The sequence below is a fragment of the Chrysemys picta genome, chromosome 20 (assembly GCF_011386835.1).
Source record: "Chrysemys picta bellii isolate R12L10 chromosome 20, ASM1138683v2, whole genome shotgun sequence".
Taxonomy (NCBI): domain Eukaryota; kingdom Metazoa; phylum Chordata; order Testudines; family Emydidae; genus Chrysemys; species Chrysemys picta.
Window position 1 is genome coordinate 17095924 of NC_088810.1, and position 17607 is coordinate 17113530.

The 17607-nt window shown below is 46.6% G+C and overlaps 1 protein-coding gene across 3 annotated transcripts in view; it reads left to right on the top strand.

Moving 5' to 3' along the window:
- The window catches only part of SNX27 (sorting nexin 27), a 50665-nt gene that overhangs the window by 23262 nt on the left and 9796 nt on the right, over positions 1–17607 (top strand). For all 3 annotated transcript variants that reach the window (XR_010593999.1, XM_065573726.1, XM_005293710.4), the window contains exons 2-8: positions 1985–2216; positions 8128–8320; positions 9395–9459; positions 11490–11594; positions 12869–12947; positions 15579–15742; positions 16358–16447. Coding sequence is in view for 2 of the 3 variants with exons in the window: in XM_065573726.1 (XP_065429798.1) it covers positions 1985–2216; positions 8128–8320; positions 9395–9459; positions 11490–11594; positions 12869–12947; positions 15579–15742; positions 16358–16447 (928 nt within the window). In the remaining variant the exon portion in view is untranslated. The remainder of the gene's footprint in view (positions 1–1984; positions 2217–8127; positions 8321–9394; positions 9460–11489; positions 11595–12868; positions 12948–15578; positions 15743–16357; positions 16448–17607) is intronic.

Sequence of the window (17607 nt, forward strand, 5' to 3'; positions counted from 1 at the left end):
TATGTAGCAAGAAAACAAATCGGGGGGCCTAGTTTTGGTCACTCTGACTTTAGTTGGATTGGAACCAGTGACCCCAAGATTAAAGGTGTTTCTCATCGCTCTATCCCTGAGCTAATTCTGTGTTCATGCCCTTCCAAGTGTGTGTGTTTGAGCAGCCTGTGTAGTTAATGAAGAGAAGGGGGCCCGGTCCTTTCAGATGAGACATGCGCTCTCTGTCTGGAGCCTGCAGCCCAGTTCCAGTGCTTCTGGGCTGATTAGCAAGGATGCAGCTTGGACAGTTCCTGTTTATACAACTGGATGTTTCAGATACCAAGCCCTGACAGAGACTATTCCGTTGACACCATCTATGGAGATTTGCTGCTAAATTGAATTCTTATCTGGGAGAAAAACAGGCTTTTTTCTCCCTCCCCAGAACTGGAAGAGAGAACAAAACCGCTATGTTTGGGTGGATTTTATTTGACTACAAAACAAATGCCTTTAAAAACTGGTAACCAGGTGTGGTCTGTTGTCTCTTGGGCTATCCTTGGAACAGAATTTAGCAGGGGTTGACTGTCCAGTGGCAGTTTGAGAGAGCAATAACATTTGCAGTTCTGAGAGACCACTTAGTGTCAAGAGTTTCAAGCCTTCAGTTTTTTTACATTGGGCTTATTTCCTAACTTAAATATTTGCTCTAACTCAACTGTTAGTTATGGGATTAGGTACAGAAATCGTTGGATGAAATTCTCTGGCCAGTGTTGTGCAGAAGGTCAACAAGGTGATCACAGTGGTCCCCTCAGGCCTTAAAATCTGTCAAATCTGCTTTCTGTTTTGAGGGTCAACCTTCCCTTGCCTGATTGGAACAATGCACATTATTCATTATAAAGCTTTGCTTCCTTAATCTTGGATCTCCTTAGATTTGTGCTTGAAGTTGAAAGCAAAGAGTTCATCTTCCAGGGACCTATTTAGCAACGAGCATTTTGGGAAGGTGAAGAACTGTAGTTCTCATATGTAAAACCTATTTTGAAAATTACGGAGAGCATACTTGTATTAAAAAAAGTCTCAGCTGCATTATTTAAGATACTGTAGTATCAAAAACTGATCATGGATTAAAATCAAATGGGCTTTTTACCATCAATGAATCTTTTACTTTTTGGACTTCACAGGTTGGTGAGTGAAACTAAACTGGTCAGTAGAGCTGAGCGACTAATTTGATTTTTCTATCCGGGGGCCAAACTGAAAAGCGTGTGTGTGTTTGGGGGGGAATTGGTTTGGTTCAACCCATAACTGATTTTTTTGTGTTTTTTGCCCAAAAATGAAAAAAATTAAAACCCAAAGCAAAATGTTTTTGGTATTTTTGCTTTTTGGGTCATTTGGGAGGATTGAGGTTCCCCCTTTTCTTTTGTTTTTTAGAAAAAAAAATAGAAAAATTTCTAAGTGAAATACAACTTTTGATTTTGGAAAGATACTACTTAAAAAAAAAAAAAAAAAAAGAATTTCCAGCGGAATCTGTTAGCTGAATTTGCAAATAGTTTTGGGTGCCCTGGAAAATGGACTTTTGGGCAAATTTACTATTTGCTGAGAAAATTTCATCCATCTCTACTGATCCAATCTATTCAGTTCTCTTGGATTGGCATATGCCACAGGTAGTGTTTGGCTTCCCAGCACTGCAAGTGAAGTGTTAAATCGCAAATCCTATTTCCGCTGCCATAAAATTGAAATCAGTGCCATTCATCAAGTGGGTTCTTATTTATTTTATTTTTTGCAAAACCTACGTTTGGGAGCTAACTAGATATTGGCTCAAATTCATGAGTGGTGGAAGTCCCTGAAGGGACATTGGATGTCAAACTATGTGATATGAGGCAGCTTCAGCTAATAGTGTTGTAAAGGGAGTAAATAAGAAGCACCACATTGTTTTCACACTTTTTGGGGCTGATCCTGGCTTGGTTTTGAGACTCCTTAGGCACATCTGCCTTGTTTATGGCCTTATTGTTTTTTCCCTTCCCAGGAATGGTGTGAATGTAGAAGGGGCAACGCACAAGCAGGTGGTGGACCTGATTCGAGCAGGAGAGAAGGAGTTAATACTGACAGTGTTATCCGTTCCGCCCCATGAGGCTGATAACCTCGACCCCGGCGACGACTCTTTGGGGCAGTCGTTCTATGACTACACCGAAAAGCAAGCTGTGCCCATCTCCATCCCCACATACAAACACGTGGAGCAGAACGGCGAGAAGTTTGTGGTTAGTATTGGCTTGAGCATGCCTTGCGGAGTCCAGGATTGGTTTGTTTTCCTGCTGATCAGGTCCTAAGCTGTCAGTTTTCCGAGAGGCCTGGTTTTTAATCTATCCCTGGATTCTGGTTGCCAGATCCTCTCCCTCAACCCCAAAGAGGCTGTAATACTGACCCTATCTTGGAACTGCAACCCCCATTATTTCCTTTAATTTTAGTGCATGTAAAGGGTGATTAACAGTCCCATGTAGGAAGGCCTCTGATTCATAGGGCAGCAGTAGTGTAAGCTTTCCTCTGTACATGGGTCCCTCCCAGCCTCCCAAAATCATCATAACAGAGGAACCTCCTCTAGGGCTGAGATCACCTTGGCCTCCATGGTTCATTCAGTCCCTTGGCTTCTCTGCGGAGTCTGCCAGCAAGGAAGCCAATTAGTGCCCATTATGATGATGGTTTTTTGATGCCAACACATTCCTGTTGGGATACTTACTCTTTTTCTGAACTGGGTTATCTGTCAGTTTCCAACCAGTTCATACAAGTGGGGTAGCTCTGAGCAGTGGGTCCCAGAGGGTGACCTTGACAAATGGCCTTTGGTTGACACTTTCTATTCAGTACCATCAGTTAGCTCATATATGCTTCTATATCCTGTTTTATATTAAGTGCCTAGAATACCTGTGATAGATACCTAAGGAGTATGATCCTTTAAGAAAAACTCTCCTCTCATGCTTGTGTCCCTGCAGCTTCCCACGCAGCAGAATGAAATTGGAGTGATTGTGTCGGTTTCACTCTGCTGCCTTTCCTGAGAATGTGCTGTGTGTAATGAGTGATCCTTCACTAATCTTCAGGGAGGTGGCCAAAGATTTCACATACAGGTGTTACGGCGGCCTGATTTTCGCAGCTGCTGAGCGTCTGCCACTCCCACTTAATTCAGTGGGAGCTGTTTGCATGTTGAGCACTCCTGATAAGCAGGCTAAGTGTGGAACCTCTGTGCTGTAACAAACGTTAGGATTGTGTGTGTCTGTATTTCTTTCCCTTTCTGTTCTCGTTCGTTAGGGATCAGCTGTAGAAAGCACCACCTTCCTCCCCGGTGGAAGACCCTGCCCGGCTGCCTTCACTGTGGGAGCTGGCGCTCATTCTTTCAAATAACATCGTCTGTCTTGAAACTGCTGCCTAAGCGGATGCATCCGCTAAGGCTTGTTATAGACTCTGGCTTATCACGGATGCCTGGCTGCAGCTTGGAATGAAATGCACGAGCTATTTTGCATGTTTCCAATCTGGCTCCCTTCTCCCAGAGATGTAGAGAGGGGAAAACTTAATTTGAGTTGTGGATGATTAAAGTATGCACTTCCCCTCCATTGTTAAGTTTTGAAAGAAAATCTAATTGCTGCAGATCACAGAATAAACTTTTATTTTTCTCTTGGTGGCAGTTAGTTTACTAACTGATGATTGTTGTTGGTTTGAATCAATTGGGAAAAATCTGTTAGTCACGTTTCTGCCCAAAGACTGGTGCTGGCTGTTGCTGGCAGCCGGGCTGCATGTATTTCCATCTAGCTTGTGTTGCTGGCATTTGCTGTGCTTCGAACTGAGAACATACCACTGGCTCCGAAAGGAGATTTGAGGCTTATTCACAACAAATCCACAGAGCAGCAAGAGCTTCGGAAGGGGGAGGAATCGGTTAAAGATTGCTTGTAGTCAGAACAGTGACGGTGTAAAAATGGCACCAGCTCCTTGTGGGTCTGAGTCGCGTCTATAGACGTGACTAACACACATTTTCACTTCTGTTAGCACTTCAGAGCCCACGGAGCTTTGCCAATGCACATCTGTCCTCATCTGCCGCATCTTCTGCTGTTCCCACTCCGGGGCCCATGCATCCTTGCCTCTGCACCCCTGCAATTCTAGTAACACACCCTACAACTGTCACCTCAATCTTGGTCTCTGGCAGCCCTGTTTTTGCAGCTCTGCGATCCCTACAAGCTCTGCTGATGGACTTCAATCTTGGTCCTCAGTCCCACCTGCCATTCCAGTTTTGAGTACTCTTCCGATTGCTCCTGAATTGTGAGAGTAACTCTGATGCTTTCATGATGTGAGATCAAACTCGTTCTCACTTTTGAGCCACGCTGTCAGATCACGCGTGAGAGCTTGGACACGCCGCGTTGCAGAGACCCGTGGTCGTAGTAATTTTCCCATGAGCAAATGGAGGCGTGAATGTTCCTGGGCACCGCTCCTGTAGCGTTCACCTGGGGCCTGGCTGAGAGGGCTCATCTATTACAAGCAGAATAATGGCTGGGAAGCAACACAGGGAAAGACCTAAAACTGTGCACTGGATTAGGGCAAATTTACACTGAGAATTTAATGTCTTACAGGTCCCAAAGTGGAATTTTGGGCATGTTCCAGTGATATTAATTGGCCAGGCCTCATCTAGGCCATTTTACTTGGCTCCTTTGATTGTGTTTTATGTTCCCTGAATGGTTCTGTAGTAAACCTGTTGAGCTGTGTCTTGTACTCCATCCGTTGGGGCCAGAGCCCTCCAGCACCATTAGCCTTAGTGGTGATTTGCATAGCTAAACGGTGCTTTGAGAACATACCTGTTAGGTTTGAACAACAAGAAAAATCAGCGAAGAATCTTAAAGCAAAAAAGAAGAAATTCCATCTGGCCTTTGGTTTTCAATAAGTGACTGTCAGAGACAGAAGCCAGCCACAAGTGTGATATTCTTCCCCTCTCAAATAGGCACTTATTGTCAAGAGGACAGTTACCAGTCACCAGCTCCTGGGATTAGCCCATAGATTAGTTGTTAAAGTGAAAATTCTCCCAGCATTGGTTCCCAGTACTTAAACACTCAGACATCTAGGTCCTTTAATAGCTGGTTAATAGTACATTGCCTGGGGTGGGGGAGAAATGGTGTAAAAACTGCTTTGGCCAATTCACTCCCCAGACTGGTTTTCTTTCTCTGTTTTGCCCATATCTTATCCCCTTACCCAGACCCTTCCCTTCACCTCCTAGTGGCTAGAGAGCTGCTGTTTCAGTCACAGGGAACTGGATATACAGTTGCCGAGGGTCTTGAGATAAGATGTCAGGGTCAGATGTGGTACTGCTTTTTGGGTGGGATGGAGGGGCATGCAAGGCAATCATGCACTGGTGAAGGAATTTTTAAAGTGAACTCAGCTGGGGTTTGAATTGCTCTGCCCAGATTGAAAGTTTGGCTGAACCAGAGCAGTCCCGTCTGTGTGCATTGCAGTTACAGTTCGGAGTGTTAGGAGCTGACAGATGACAAATTGTTTCCCGGTTTCTTCCTTTTTCCCTTACAGCATAGAAAATGGAGGCATTTTCCCATGGAGAACATGACACAGAAGCGTGTGTGTTTGTGGGGAGGCGAGGACTAGAACTTGGTTCATCACCAAGAAGCAGAATCTAGTGTGAGGCTTGTACCGTGTGCGTTTAAATGGAGCAAATTTGATCCTCATGGAAACAAAGGATTCAGGGCAGTGGCCAGACATAGTGTGAACAGGGAGTGTGCAAGTTTCCCATATCAGTTCAATCCTGTAGCACCCCTGTGCTATTCCGGTTCTGGGCTCCGCACCCACGCCAGGCAGATTGCTAAATTCAGTACCCAGTTATAGGACAAGAGGGAAAGGGAGATAGAAACATGAGTCTTAGTGTAAAGAGAAGAAATCTTGCAGGGAAGCTGCAGCAGCTGTATCCGTGCTGTAGGAAGCCTGCAATGTGGCTGGAATGAAATGCAAACTTAAAATGACTAGACAAATGCAATGTATGTTCTCAGCTGGACAGAGGACAGCCAATACTGGCCTCGCCTCCTTGTTTCCTCCCTCCTCTGGGTTCTCCAGCGTCACGTCATGCAATGCCAGAAGAACGAATATAGGCTTTTGAGCAACGCAAGAGTTGTGCTTTGAAAAAATATCTTTTTTTGGAAGGTCACAGGTCAGCTATTCCTATGGCTAATTCTGAAAACAAATTGATTCAGATTCCCAGACCACGCCCTGTACAGATCTTGGAAGCGAAGTGGGACTCGGAATTCTTTGGTTTTCCAAGAGCTGTGGACGGTTCTCTTTTGTGTCTAGGGTGGTGCCTTTTGAAATACTCCGCTTCTCTGACCTGCCGGGGCTTTCAGTGTTGCAGATGCAAAGGAGAGTTGATGTGTGACTTTGCCAAGATAGTTGCTGTTGCGCAAATTTCTCTTGCACCCACAAAAAGGTGTAAGCCCGTTTATATCTTTAGCACATTCCTTTCCTCCTATGAAGCTAATTAAGGCAGTATCCCATCGGTTCGTGCCGCTTTATCACTGTGGGCATATTAGCAATGCCAAGACATCTGCAAAATCGATAAGAACCTGGTGTGTGGCTTCAGTTCTTTATGCCAGGGGTTCTCAACCTTTTTCTTTGAGCCCCCCCCCCACTCCCTCCCCCTCCCCGCTATAAAAAGTCCATGGCCCACCTTTGCCACGACAACTGTTTTTCTGCATATAAAAGCCAGGGCCGGGGTTAGGAAGTAGGGCAATTCCCTGGGGCCCCACGCCACAGCTAAGTTGCTCAGGCTTCGGCTTCAGCCCCACGTGGCAGGGCTCGGGGCCCTGGGCTTCAGCCCCGCACTGCAGGGCTTCGGCTTTCTTCCCTGGGCCCCAGCAAGACTAACACTGGCTCTGCTTGGCGGACCCCGCCCCTGCTCGCGGCCCTCCAGCGGGGCCTGGACCCCTGGTTGAGCACCACTGCGTTGTGCTGTCTGGGTGGTAACGCTGATTCTGAATCCCTCGCTTATCTCTGGACCCCTTAACAGTATTCGTTGTAAAAGACCTTGCCACATGTAGTGTGTAGGATTAATTGACCTTAAAGTTGGAGGCTGGCTGAATGGTGAAGGCATGATCTGTAGATGCGTTAGATCTTTGAAAGATGCCCTGATGTGTTGGCTAAACCTCCCTTTGCTCTAGATCGTTTTCCTTTCCTTTCTGATGTCAAATTCCCATCAGGGTACAGAGGCCACATCCCATTTCCTGAATGACCTTGGGATGAAATCAGAGCTGTGTGCGCAGCACAGAAGCTAATTGGACGACAAGGTGTTTCCAAAAGATTTGAACCCCTCTCCCCTGCCCCGTTGTCTCTGGCACAGTTGGGAGTGCTGGACAGCAGAAGAGGCTCTACTCAGTCATGGAGTCTAAGCCTGATCCTTGATCGGAGGCTATCTTTGGGCTCTGGAGGAATGTCTTTGTTTTAAGTAAGGCCTTGTGTATTCTGAACATTGCAACAAAGGCCCTGGATTTCTGGGGCCCTCTGATGCTGAATTCTGCAGCAGACTGGAAATTCAGCTGTAGCTTTAAGTGTGGGTGTGGGTGTGTGTATGTGTACACACATACACATGGTGGGGTGTGTGTGTGGAGTTACTGGCTATGGAAACAATTGATCTAATCAGTGCAGTATTTCTTGTTTGACGTTCAGTTTGTGATCCCTTCACGTTTTCTTCATTGTAGAAGTTGTCAGGGTGGAAGCTGGACACCGGCATCTGGGTAGTGCACAGTTGGGGCGTTTGGAGAGAGGGTTAGGGTGCAGTTTTTTTTGTAGGCGAAAGGCAGCTTGAACTCCAGCAACCCTTTTTCTTATGCCAGCTGTTTCACTGCCCCCACCCCAGTCTATTGCTGTGTCAAATAGTGATGCCTGGAATCGTTAGTTGGTGTGTTTCGCCGACCAAACGATCAGCTGTGACTTAGCGAATGATTTAAATTGCTAGCAATTTTCTAACCTATCATGAAGCTTCAAAGTCAACACCCCATTGAGATGACTGAGGCAGTTCACAACTCTCGGCTAATTTCAGGCTGTCTGCAGACTCAGGAAGGCAGCACTGCATCTGTTGACATTTGGGAAGCTTTTTATTGCACGAGACAACTTTCCTGTCCTTCTCTTCCCTCTGCATCCTGCTAGGTTTACAATGTTTACATGGCAGGGAGGCAGCTGTGTTCGAAGCGGTACCGGGAGTTTGCCATCCTCCACCAGAACCTGAAGCGGGAGTTTGCCAATTTCACCTTTCCACGCTTGCCGGGGAAATGGCCTTTCTCTTTATCGGAGCAGCAGTTGGATGCCAGGCGCCGAGGGCTTGAGGAGTATCTAGAGAAAGGTAAAGGGCCAGAAGCACAGGCCCAGGGCTCCATTGAAGCTGTCGGCTTCCAAGCAGGGGAAAGGTCTTACGGTGATGGCGGTAGAGCTGACCAGCAAGGGAAAGAGGCTCATTGAAAACCAGGCTCGAGTTTCCAAGCGAAACACTGCAAGAAAAACCAAACTTCACTTGACATAATGGCGTGTGTGTTATTGACTTACTGAGCACTTCCAACAACAAAACATAGTTAGTTTTTAATGCATGGTGGGCCGTTATTTACAGTGTTGTGGCACTTGCCAGTAAACACACGCGTTCTGGATGGAGTGGGGATGAGAGGGAGATAAGGACAACTTGATATTGTGCAGAGACTCGTTCTTAAGATCTTTTTCTTAGGGAATCCCAGCCAGACTGCCGTAACTTGGCCTTGCCACTGCTGTATGTTTTAAAGGGTGGTATGCGTCTCTGTTCAAGCTTTTGTGGCTTAGAGCCTGGAGTCTTTTATGGCTTCAGTTGCTTATGCTGGGTAGCGACGCCGCATCCAAATCCCCTCCTTTATCTGTGGACCTCGTAAGTGTTCTTAGTAAGAGACCGTGCCCCACACGTGCCGAACAAGGCGTTGTAAATGGGGATCAGAAAGGAATATTCACCCCGTGGTATAGCCCTGTGCTTGGCTTGCCTTGACGCAGCAGGGATTGGCTATTGCTGGGTGAGATGGACCGTGCGCGCAAGTGCTTGTGGCAGGTGCCAGTTTGACAGCCTGAGGATTCTCTGCGTAGAGAGGGTACAGCATGGGTATTAGCACAGCAAGCTTCTCCCGCACGTTGTTCATATATCTCAGCCCTGCCTTCCATGGCCCATTGAGTCCTCAGCCTCCCTGTTAAGTCTTTCAAGAACGGAATAGCAGTGTCTGTTAGCGTTGTGGACCCTGTCCTCAGTGGCTTAGTTACCACTTCGTTTCACACCGGCCACCTACCACTGACTGAAAGTTATCTTCCCTTCCCCCAGCCTCCGTTCAAACCAGCCCCCTGGGGTGGAAGGCTCTTGTGCCCACTTCCAGGTGTGATCCACTAACGCAGCATTCTCTTTGTCCTGCAGTATGTTCCATACGAGTCATTGGGGAGAGCGACATCATGCAGGAGTTCTTATCGGAATCGGATGAGGTAAGCGGGCATGCTGGAGACTACGCCAGAGTGCTAATCCAATGCTGTGTTTTCCCTTTCATAACTGTTACCTTCAGACTGTTGATTGTAACAAACTAAACCCCTAAGTAAAGTATGGCCAAAGAGAGCAGGTCGCCTGGTTGCTTAGGCTAGGTCTACACTACCCGCCTGAATCGGCGGGTAGAAATCGATCTCTCGGGGATCGAATTATCCTGTCGCGTCAGGACGCGACAATCGATCCCCGAATCGACGCTCTTACTCCACCAGCAGAGGTGGGAGTAAGCGCCGTCGACGGGGAGCCGCGGAGGTCGATTTTGCTGCTGTCCTCACAGCGGGGTAAGTCGGCTCCGATACGCAAATTCAGCTACGCGAATAGCGTAGCTGAATTTGACCTATCTTAAATCGACCCCTCCCTGTAGTGAAGACCTGCCCTGAGCTATCTGTTGTTGACCAGTTACACAAAGAAAATCATGGCAAAAAAGTAGTAGTCTGATGTATCTGTAACCCCAGAAAGCTGCCTGATTGGCCACTAGGTACCATCGTAATGGGGGCAAAAGACTTGTCAGAGGTCGCCATGTGCCTCTGTTATAGCCGTCTGCTATTGATACAGTTAATCCAGGGGATTGCTGCAGTGAAGAACAGCTCTGATGCCGTTCTTGTCAGTTCCTGGAGTTCAGATTTCTACAAACAAGCAACCAAACTCTCTCAATAGTGGGTCCTTGCCTTTCGTACCATGTCCCCTTGGCAGGCCCAATAAAAGATCCATTGATGGGGTTTGTTGCTGGCTGCTTGTGTTAGTTGCATCTTGCAGCACTGCTGGCTTCTGTGTAGCCTCTGGTAGCTTGAGGAGCTTTGCATTTGCATGTTACTCATATTTTATGCTGCAGCCTTTGGCAGCCAAGGCAATAGATGTTATAAACATTAATGTTTTATCTCGGAATAATTTCGTTATGATTGCAAAGCAGGAATTGTGAGTTGTTGTTTTCCCACTAGCTGTGGCTTTCCCCCCCAAACTTCTTGTGGTATGTAGAGTTGCTGTATCCAAGAGCGTTTTTTCCTTCATTGGCAAACTTAGAATGCACTGATTCAGGCAAGTGGAAAATCCTATCCAATCGTGACCTGAAATGGTTCACTCAAGTTCCTGTCTTGTGACGCTGCTGCATTCACCTCTTCCTTTTTTCAAAAGTTGCCTCTGTTGCAATCAGAAATCAGTTTCTGAGGCTTGAAGATTCATTTTGAAGTGCAGTTACTTTCTGAAAAGTGACTATGTAAAAATGACCTCTTCCTGTTGAGCAAATCTGTATTTATTCATAGTGACGCTGGACACCTTTGACTCGAGTGAATGGGAGCTGGAGTGTGTTCTGGCTCACACAGCCTCAACCAGAATGATTAACCAAGTTCTTTTTGTAGGACCAAATTTTCTTGTCAGTTACATCTATGAACACAGGCCAGAAATGGTCTACAGAACTCTTAGAGAGGGATGATGATGATCCCAGGGTTAGAGCACTAGGCTGGGATTTAATAGACCCTGGTTCAATTCCCTGCTCCACAACAGACTTCCTGTGTAAGATCTTGGGCAAATCACTTAATGTCTCGGTGCCTCAGTTTCCCTCTATAAGGGAGATAATAGCTCTGCCCCGCCTCACACAGATGTTGTGAGGATAACCATTACTATTTGTGTAGGGCTCAGATACCATCATAATGGGAGCCAGATAAACTAGATACCAATAGCGATGGGTGAACCAGAAAGAGCCTGTTTTAATTCTCAGACCCCAGCGTGACTTTGCAGGGCTGGCCGTTAGAAAAATAAATCTTCTTGTAAACTTAGCCAACTTAATTTGAACTCATGGAGTGAGTTCTGGATCATGCCACTTCTGGATTACTTCTCTGGAGTAAAATAACTCCTCTTTAGGACTGTTGTATCTCCTGCAGTACCTAGATTACTAATCTAGTGATTCCTGGTTGGATGCTCTGTGACATGATGGGAAGAAAGGACTCTGATGGATTACTTGTTCTTTTCTCTTTTCCAGAATTACAATGGGGTGTCAGATGTGGAACTAAGAGTAGCACTACCGGACACAACAACAGTGACAGTCAGGGTCAAAAAGAACAGCACTACAGACCAGGTGTATCAGGTAAGGTGCATATTTGCATGAAACTTTCTAATGATCTGAAATAGATGAATGTGGCTCAAACTTGAAGCAAGACCTTGCATGCACAGAGAGACCTTTCCCATTGCTGTTCTCCATGGTGGGTGGGTTCCAGTGGAACTATTCCTGCAAGAACATAACAGGGGAGAGAGCGCTGGAGAAATCCAACCTTACATCTTGGTGAAATGCTGTTTCCTTTGGCAGTTTCTCCTGCAAGGGCAGAGTCGTCGCTCGGTTAATTTTTACTGATAATATTTTAAAAGCTGCAGCAGGATTTCTCTAATCACTAGACAAATTCTATTTTGTGGCTGCAGAGAGTTAGCTGTCGGCACGCAATGAGAGCTTGCAAACCCAACATATGATTCTTGTGCGGCTGTCTAGTAGGGCAGTGACTTGAGTCTTAATAGGAGCAGTCTGCGTTGGGGAAATCGTGAGCGTGGGGTTAGTATTTAGCAGCCTTGTGTAGTTGGACTAGTAGGTTTAAGGCCTGACCCCGGGGAGGTCCTGACCCCTCTCAACTCCCATCGAAGTCACTGCAACATCCCACACCATAGTGATCTTAACTGGTTTACAGCTTCGTGAGTATGCCTAGAGTGTGGTGCTTCCGCCAAGGGATCCATTTAAAGTAGGTTAACAAAATGCAGCCAATACTGCTGTAACTGAGGATGGTAGCTCATAGAGAATTAATGGGGGAAACCTGAACAAATTAAAGTGTTGCTTTAAGTAACAGAGCCAAAGGACATGCATGCCAGCAAAATCTCACGGGTTCTAGATTTATGCAGGGAAAAACTGTGCTTGTCTAATCAGACTCTGTGTATATTAATGCATTTAGGACACAGTCTGTTGAATTGCATGCTTGTATTGAGGTCCTACTTAAGCAAGGCTCTATTATCAGCATGCAGGACTGAAGTATTGCCGGAAAAACTCCTAAGGGAAGGGGGGGAGGGCGTCTGTGCCTGGTGTACTAGGAACTGAAACTTGAGGCACCAGAAGAAAAGATGACCTAATTGTCAGCTGTGGCAGTGCTTGAAATCTGGAGCAGTTTACAGAAGGAAAGAGCGAGAGACTCTGAGCCCTAGTTAAATAAAATGTGTGACTGAACCGGAATAGTGTTAAAGCTTTCCTTGGTGACTAATACCCGGGATCGGTGACTTGGAAATAACATATGTGAAGCTAGGCTGGCCCTGTCCCCGAAGAAGGTCGGATGAGCGCTGAGCACTATTTTGCTGACACCGTTTTTCCTTTTGGTTGCACTTTAGGCTGTGGCTGCTAAAGTAGGAATGGACAGCACTACAGCAAACTACTTTGCCTTGTTTGAAGTGATCAATCACTCCTTTGGTAAGTCTCGTAATCCTCCCAACCCAACCCCGCAAAAGTTCTGCAGCACCAGAGCCTGCTGGCGTTCTCATTTCGCTCTTATCTGCTCTCAAAATCCAGAGCCCCCAGGGGAAATCTGCCAGGCCTTGGAGACTCTGGTAATGAGGAGCCCTCGACGTTTGATAGTTTTTGCTTCTGCTAATGCTTGACTTTCCCTTTTTTTAAACAGTTCAAGGAGACTAAACTGTGAGAAACAAAAACATGTTTTAGTTTTAAGGATTCCAGTGTGCTTAAGATGCTCTTTATAGTGCCTGGGAGGATGAAGGGCTGAGAACTCTGATGGCATTTGAGCCTGGTTGTGGGAGTCTCGGGGGGTTTAGATGATGACACCTCCCTGCCAGCTAGAGATAACTAAAGCATACTGATTTGATCTGTGTTTTTTTTCCAATCAGCAGCAGCAGCGTTTCTGTTTTTTCACCCAGTTTCAAACTGGATTTGCTGAAGCAGAAGGAAGTCCAGTAACTTAGATGTGACTGTATTAGATTTTATGTGCTAGGCTTTGAGCCAAGGGGTCCTGATTCCTAGCCCTGTTCCCACAATCTGTATGTTAACAACTTTCTTATATAGCTGAAGGCGTGCCCTAAATCCTTGTGTTATGTTGCTAATTGTGCAATATAGGCTGAGATGGTACAAACTGTTCCCGCTGGCTTTTGCTTTGGAAGACATGTCTGGCTTGGATTGCAGAGGCATTTTTAGATTTTTTTTTAAAGAAAGCACTTCTAAAATATCTCTGACACAGCTGACTAGATTGGCATGCAGATCTTGATCCTGGATCATCAAAGTGGAGTGGGTCATCCCTGTCTCCTGTGAAGCGGCCTCAATCACAAAATTACCACTTAATGCCACCGAGTTGACAGTTGCTTTATCAGAGATACCTGGCGCTGAGATGACAGGGCAGGATCCCAGGGCATTGGCAGATCTGTGTGTGGGGAGCCCGGGACTGGACTAGAATTGCGTGCTGCAGGACGGGATTGAAATGTATTGGCAGAGCTGTGTAGGGAGCCCAGATACGAATGTCAGGCGTACTGGAGTTCAGAATTGGGGTGTATTGACAGAGCTTCACACAGGAAGTTTTCACACTGTGTGATTCTAATCGGTGCTATATAAGAGCTGGGTATTAATAATAGTTATTCCTTATTTTTACGAGCGCCATGCTTCTCAAACGATTGAAAAGTATATGCTCTGGTTAACCTTCATGACGGGTGTATTGGTAAAACTCATTCTGAATATTCACAGTTCTGTATATACTGTACACACTCCATTTAAAAAGCAACAGAGGGTCCTGTGGCACCTTTAAGACTAACAGAAGTATTGGGAGCATAAGCTTTCGTGGGTAAGAACCTCACTTCTTCAGATGCAAGGGCATTGGCAGATCTGTATGTGGGGATCTTGCATCTGAAGAAGTGAGGTTCTTACCCACAAAAGCTTATGCTCCCAATACTTCTGTTAGTCTTAAAGGTGCCACAGGACCCTCTGTTGCTTTTTACAGGTTCAGACTAACACGGCTACCCCTCTGATACTTGACACTCCATTTAGTTTCCCTCCAAACAACTGAGCTCCATCTGTGATCGTGCAAGGACAGTGTTCCTACCTGAACGTGGGGCTGAAAAGTCACTCAGGTGGGTCATACCGGCCCACACTGTGTTTTTCTCCCTCGTTTTGCAAAGTGTTTTTTCAATACAGTAAACTCACAACAAAGGCACGCTGCCTATGGTACCAACCATCCCGAGCTGATATTGAATAGCCTGAAGGCAGCTCCTTCGTCACTGACCGCTGTACGAGTCTTTGTTCTGGTTCTGATGGCAGACTGCCCAGATAGTGTGTGAGATCCTCCTGTCGCTTGGGAGAATCTTAAAGCCGCTTCAGTGTGTGTGTGAGAAAATGTATTGTACTGTTCTGAAGTGCTCGACAATAGATCATAAGAATCGTAGCCCCACTAGATTCCGTGTTATTCACTCCCGTAGGCCAAAGCAAGACTTCCCTGCATTGTTTTCACCAGTGGCTTGAATGCCCCAATGCCCAGGCCAGAGACCCAAAATCTAAGGCTTGTGCAGGATACATCCCTGTACTCGTCACGAAGAGTGAAAACAAACTGTGATGGTCTGACAAATATAGTCTTTCTTCGCCAAGCGTGGCTGCTTTCAGCTGAAGTCCTGCGTTACACAGCTGCTTTCCACACAGACTTGAGGTACAACCCCTGGGGAGCAGCGTTCCTCAGACAGCAGGTCAAGCGAGTGGATTCTGGTTTCATACAAATTCCTGATAGCTGGGGTGCCTGTATGTTGACCTGAGCCTGCAAATAACTAGCCTAGTAAAGATCCGACATTGTGAAGGCAAAATTCAGATGGGGGAAGGATCTTGGTCTTGATCCCATCTGCTCCATGGGACCTGCTCACTCACTTGGCTTTGCATTGTGTTAGCTGAAGCAGTGTAACTTCCCTGGTGTACAGTTCTTCATTTGTGTTGCGGTAACGCCTAGGAACCCCAGTCATAGGCCAGCAACCCATCGTGCTAGGCGCTGTACAGATACGGATCAAAAGGTTGGTTCTTGCCCCCAAAGAGCTCATCCTGCTCTTCCCATGCATCTTGCAGTGCGTAAACTGGCGCCCAATGAATTCCCACACAAGCTCTACGTACAGAACTACACGTCGGCGGTGCCGGGGACTTGTCTGACTATCAGGAAATGGCTCTTCACTACAGAAGAGGAAGCCCTCCTGAATGACAATGACCTCGCAGTTACCTACTTCTTCCACCAGGTAGGTGCCTGTGAATTCCTTGCCTCGGAATGCTGAACTCCCTTTATCACAAGCCATTTAAAGCGGCTCCCGCTCGTGATGCTGTAGCTAGTCCGAATTCCAAGACATTGAATGCCCCAGCGCCATGACGAGCTTGGGGCGGGGCAGGCCCCGTCCTGTGTCCATCGCTGTTGTGTAAGAAATGGAAATTGAGGCTTGAGTAATTTGCCCACTGTCACCCAGTGACTCCGTGGCAGGGTCAGAAACAGAATACAGGATCCTGCTGTTACTTATCACTGGCTCAGGCCCTCAAAAAGCAAACAGAACTCAGGAGTCCAGACTCCCTGTCTCCTGCTCTAGCCACTAGATATGCTAGGACTCCTGGGTTCTTGTCTGTGCTCCCACTGACCCATTGTCTTCTTTGGTAAGTCACTTCACCTGTTTTCCTTCATTTACTTCTCTGTAAAACCAGTATGCCCACCCATTGATGTGCACTGAATTCATATTGGTAAAGCACACAACAATCCCGTAAAAGTGCCAGGTGAAAGTCCTGCATTTCAGACCAGTGAAGAAATCCCTTAACCGTCGGTTGAAGACTCAACTTTGCTCGGTTTCCTTCCCCCTTTTTTCATGTAGGCTGTAGATGATGTGAAGAAAGGTTGCATCAAAGCTGAGGAAAAGTCCTACCAGTTACAGAAACTGTCTGAGCAGAAAAAGATGGTCATGGTATGTTTGTTCTTCTCTCATTACTTGGAAATAGCTGTTTTTCCTCTGGCAGATGAAATCGGGTGCATTGGCCCTGAATTGTGCCTTTCCGGTCTGCAGTGTAGCTATAAAAGCTTTCCAAGGAAAGCTGTGTTTGGAAGAGCACTGTGGGTGTATTTTGACTTGCGTTGGTTGAATACACAAGGAAATGCCAGGTTGCTGTGCCAGTCCCCCCATGCAAGGTTATCATGGTGCTAACTGGTAAGAGAGACTCCCAAAACACTCGGTGAGTTAGTTTGTATGGAGCTAATGTCCATATGCCAGATCATGCGTTGCGTTGAGTCAAACTCCCTTACTGGTGTGGTGTGTACCACTGGGGCAGGATTCAATTCTTCTTTAAAAAACATTGAGCAGGTAAATCTACAGCCCTTAAAGACTTTTTATAAATCACACGGTTGGGGTCCTTTTATGGTAGCTCTTCTGCTTGTTTAGTATTTGATGAGCAAAGGGCTGTTTCCATCCTGATCTGTTCTAAGAACAGGAATTGTCTGACCAGTAGTGCATCTCATCCCGTATCCTCTCTCTCTGTGGCCAGTACCAGACGTTTCAGGGGAAGGTTATAAAACCCATCGCCAAGCAGTCTGCATAGCTAGTGCTTGTGGCGCTCGTGTAACTTTATTTACACACCTCCGGCTTCTGCGTCTGTGCCAACACGGCAGCGCACGAGCAAGCTGGGGTGTTCTCCTGCCTTGCACGTCACCACATCGTGAGCTGAGCTCCACTCCTAGCCTCCCTGTTGCTGCTGGGGCTGTCAGAGGCAGAAGATGTAGCTTCAAGGTCAGAAGACTCATTGGGCTTGTACATGGAATAACTTACTGAATTGCTCTGGGATCACCGAGACTGAATAAACATGGGGCCTCCCACTGTCCTTTCTGACTCTGAGCTCCATCCTGTCAGGTTTTATTTCCCTGACCGCCTTTGGTGGATGCTCACAGCCTCTAGCAGTGTTCCCGCCTGTAGGTTGCTGGTCTCTGGTGCCAATGACCTCCCAGTTTGAAATCCTCTCCCCAGTTAGTCTTTGCCAGCTCTTACCGTACCTCAGACTCATGGGTGGCGGGTATAATAGGCCAGGGAGGCGCTGCCGGACCTCCAGTTGCAGGGTTTGGTGGTGAAGTTTTTGC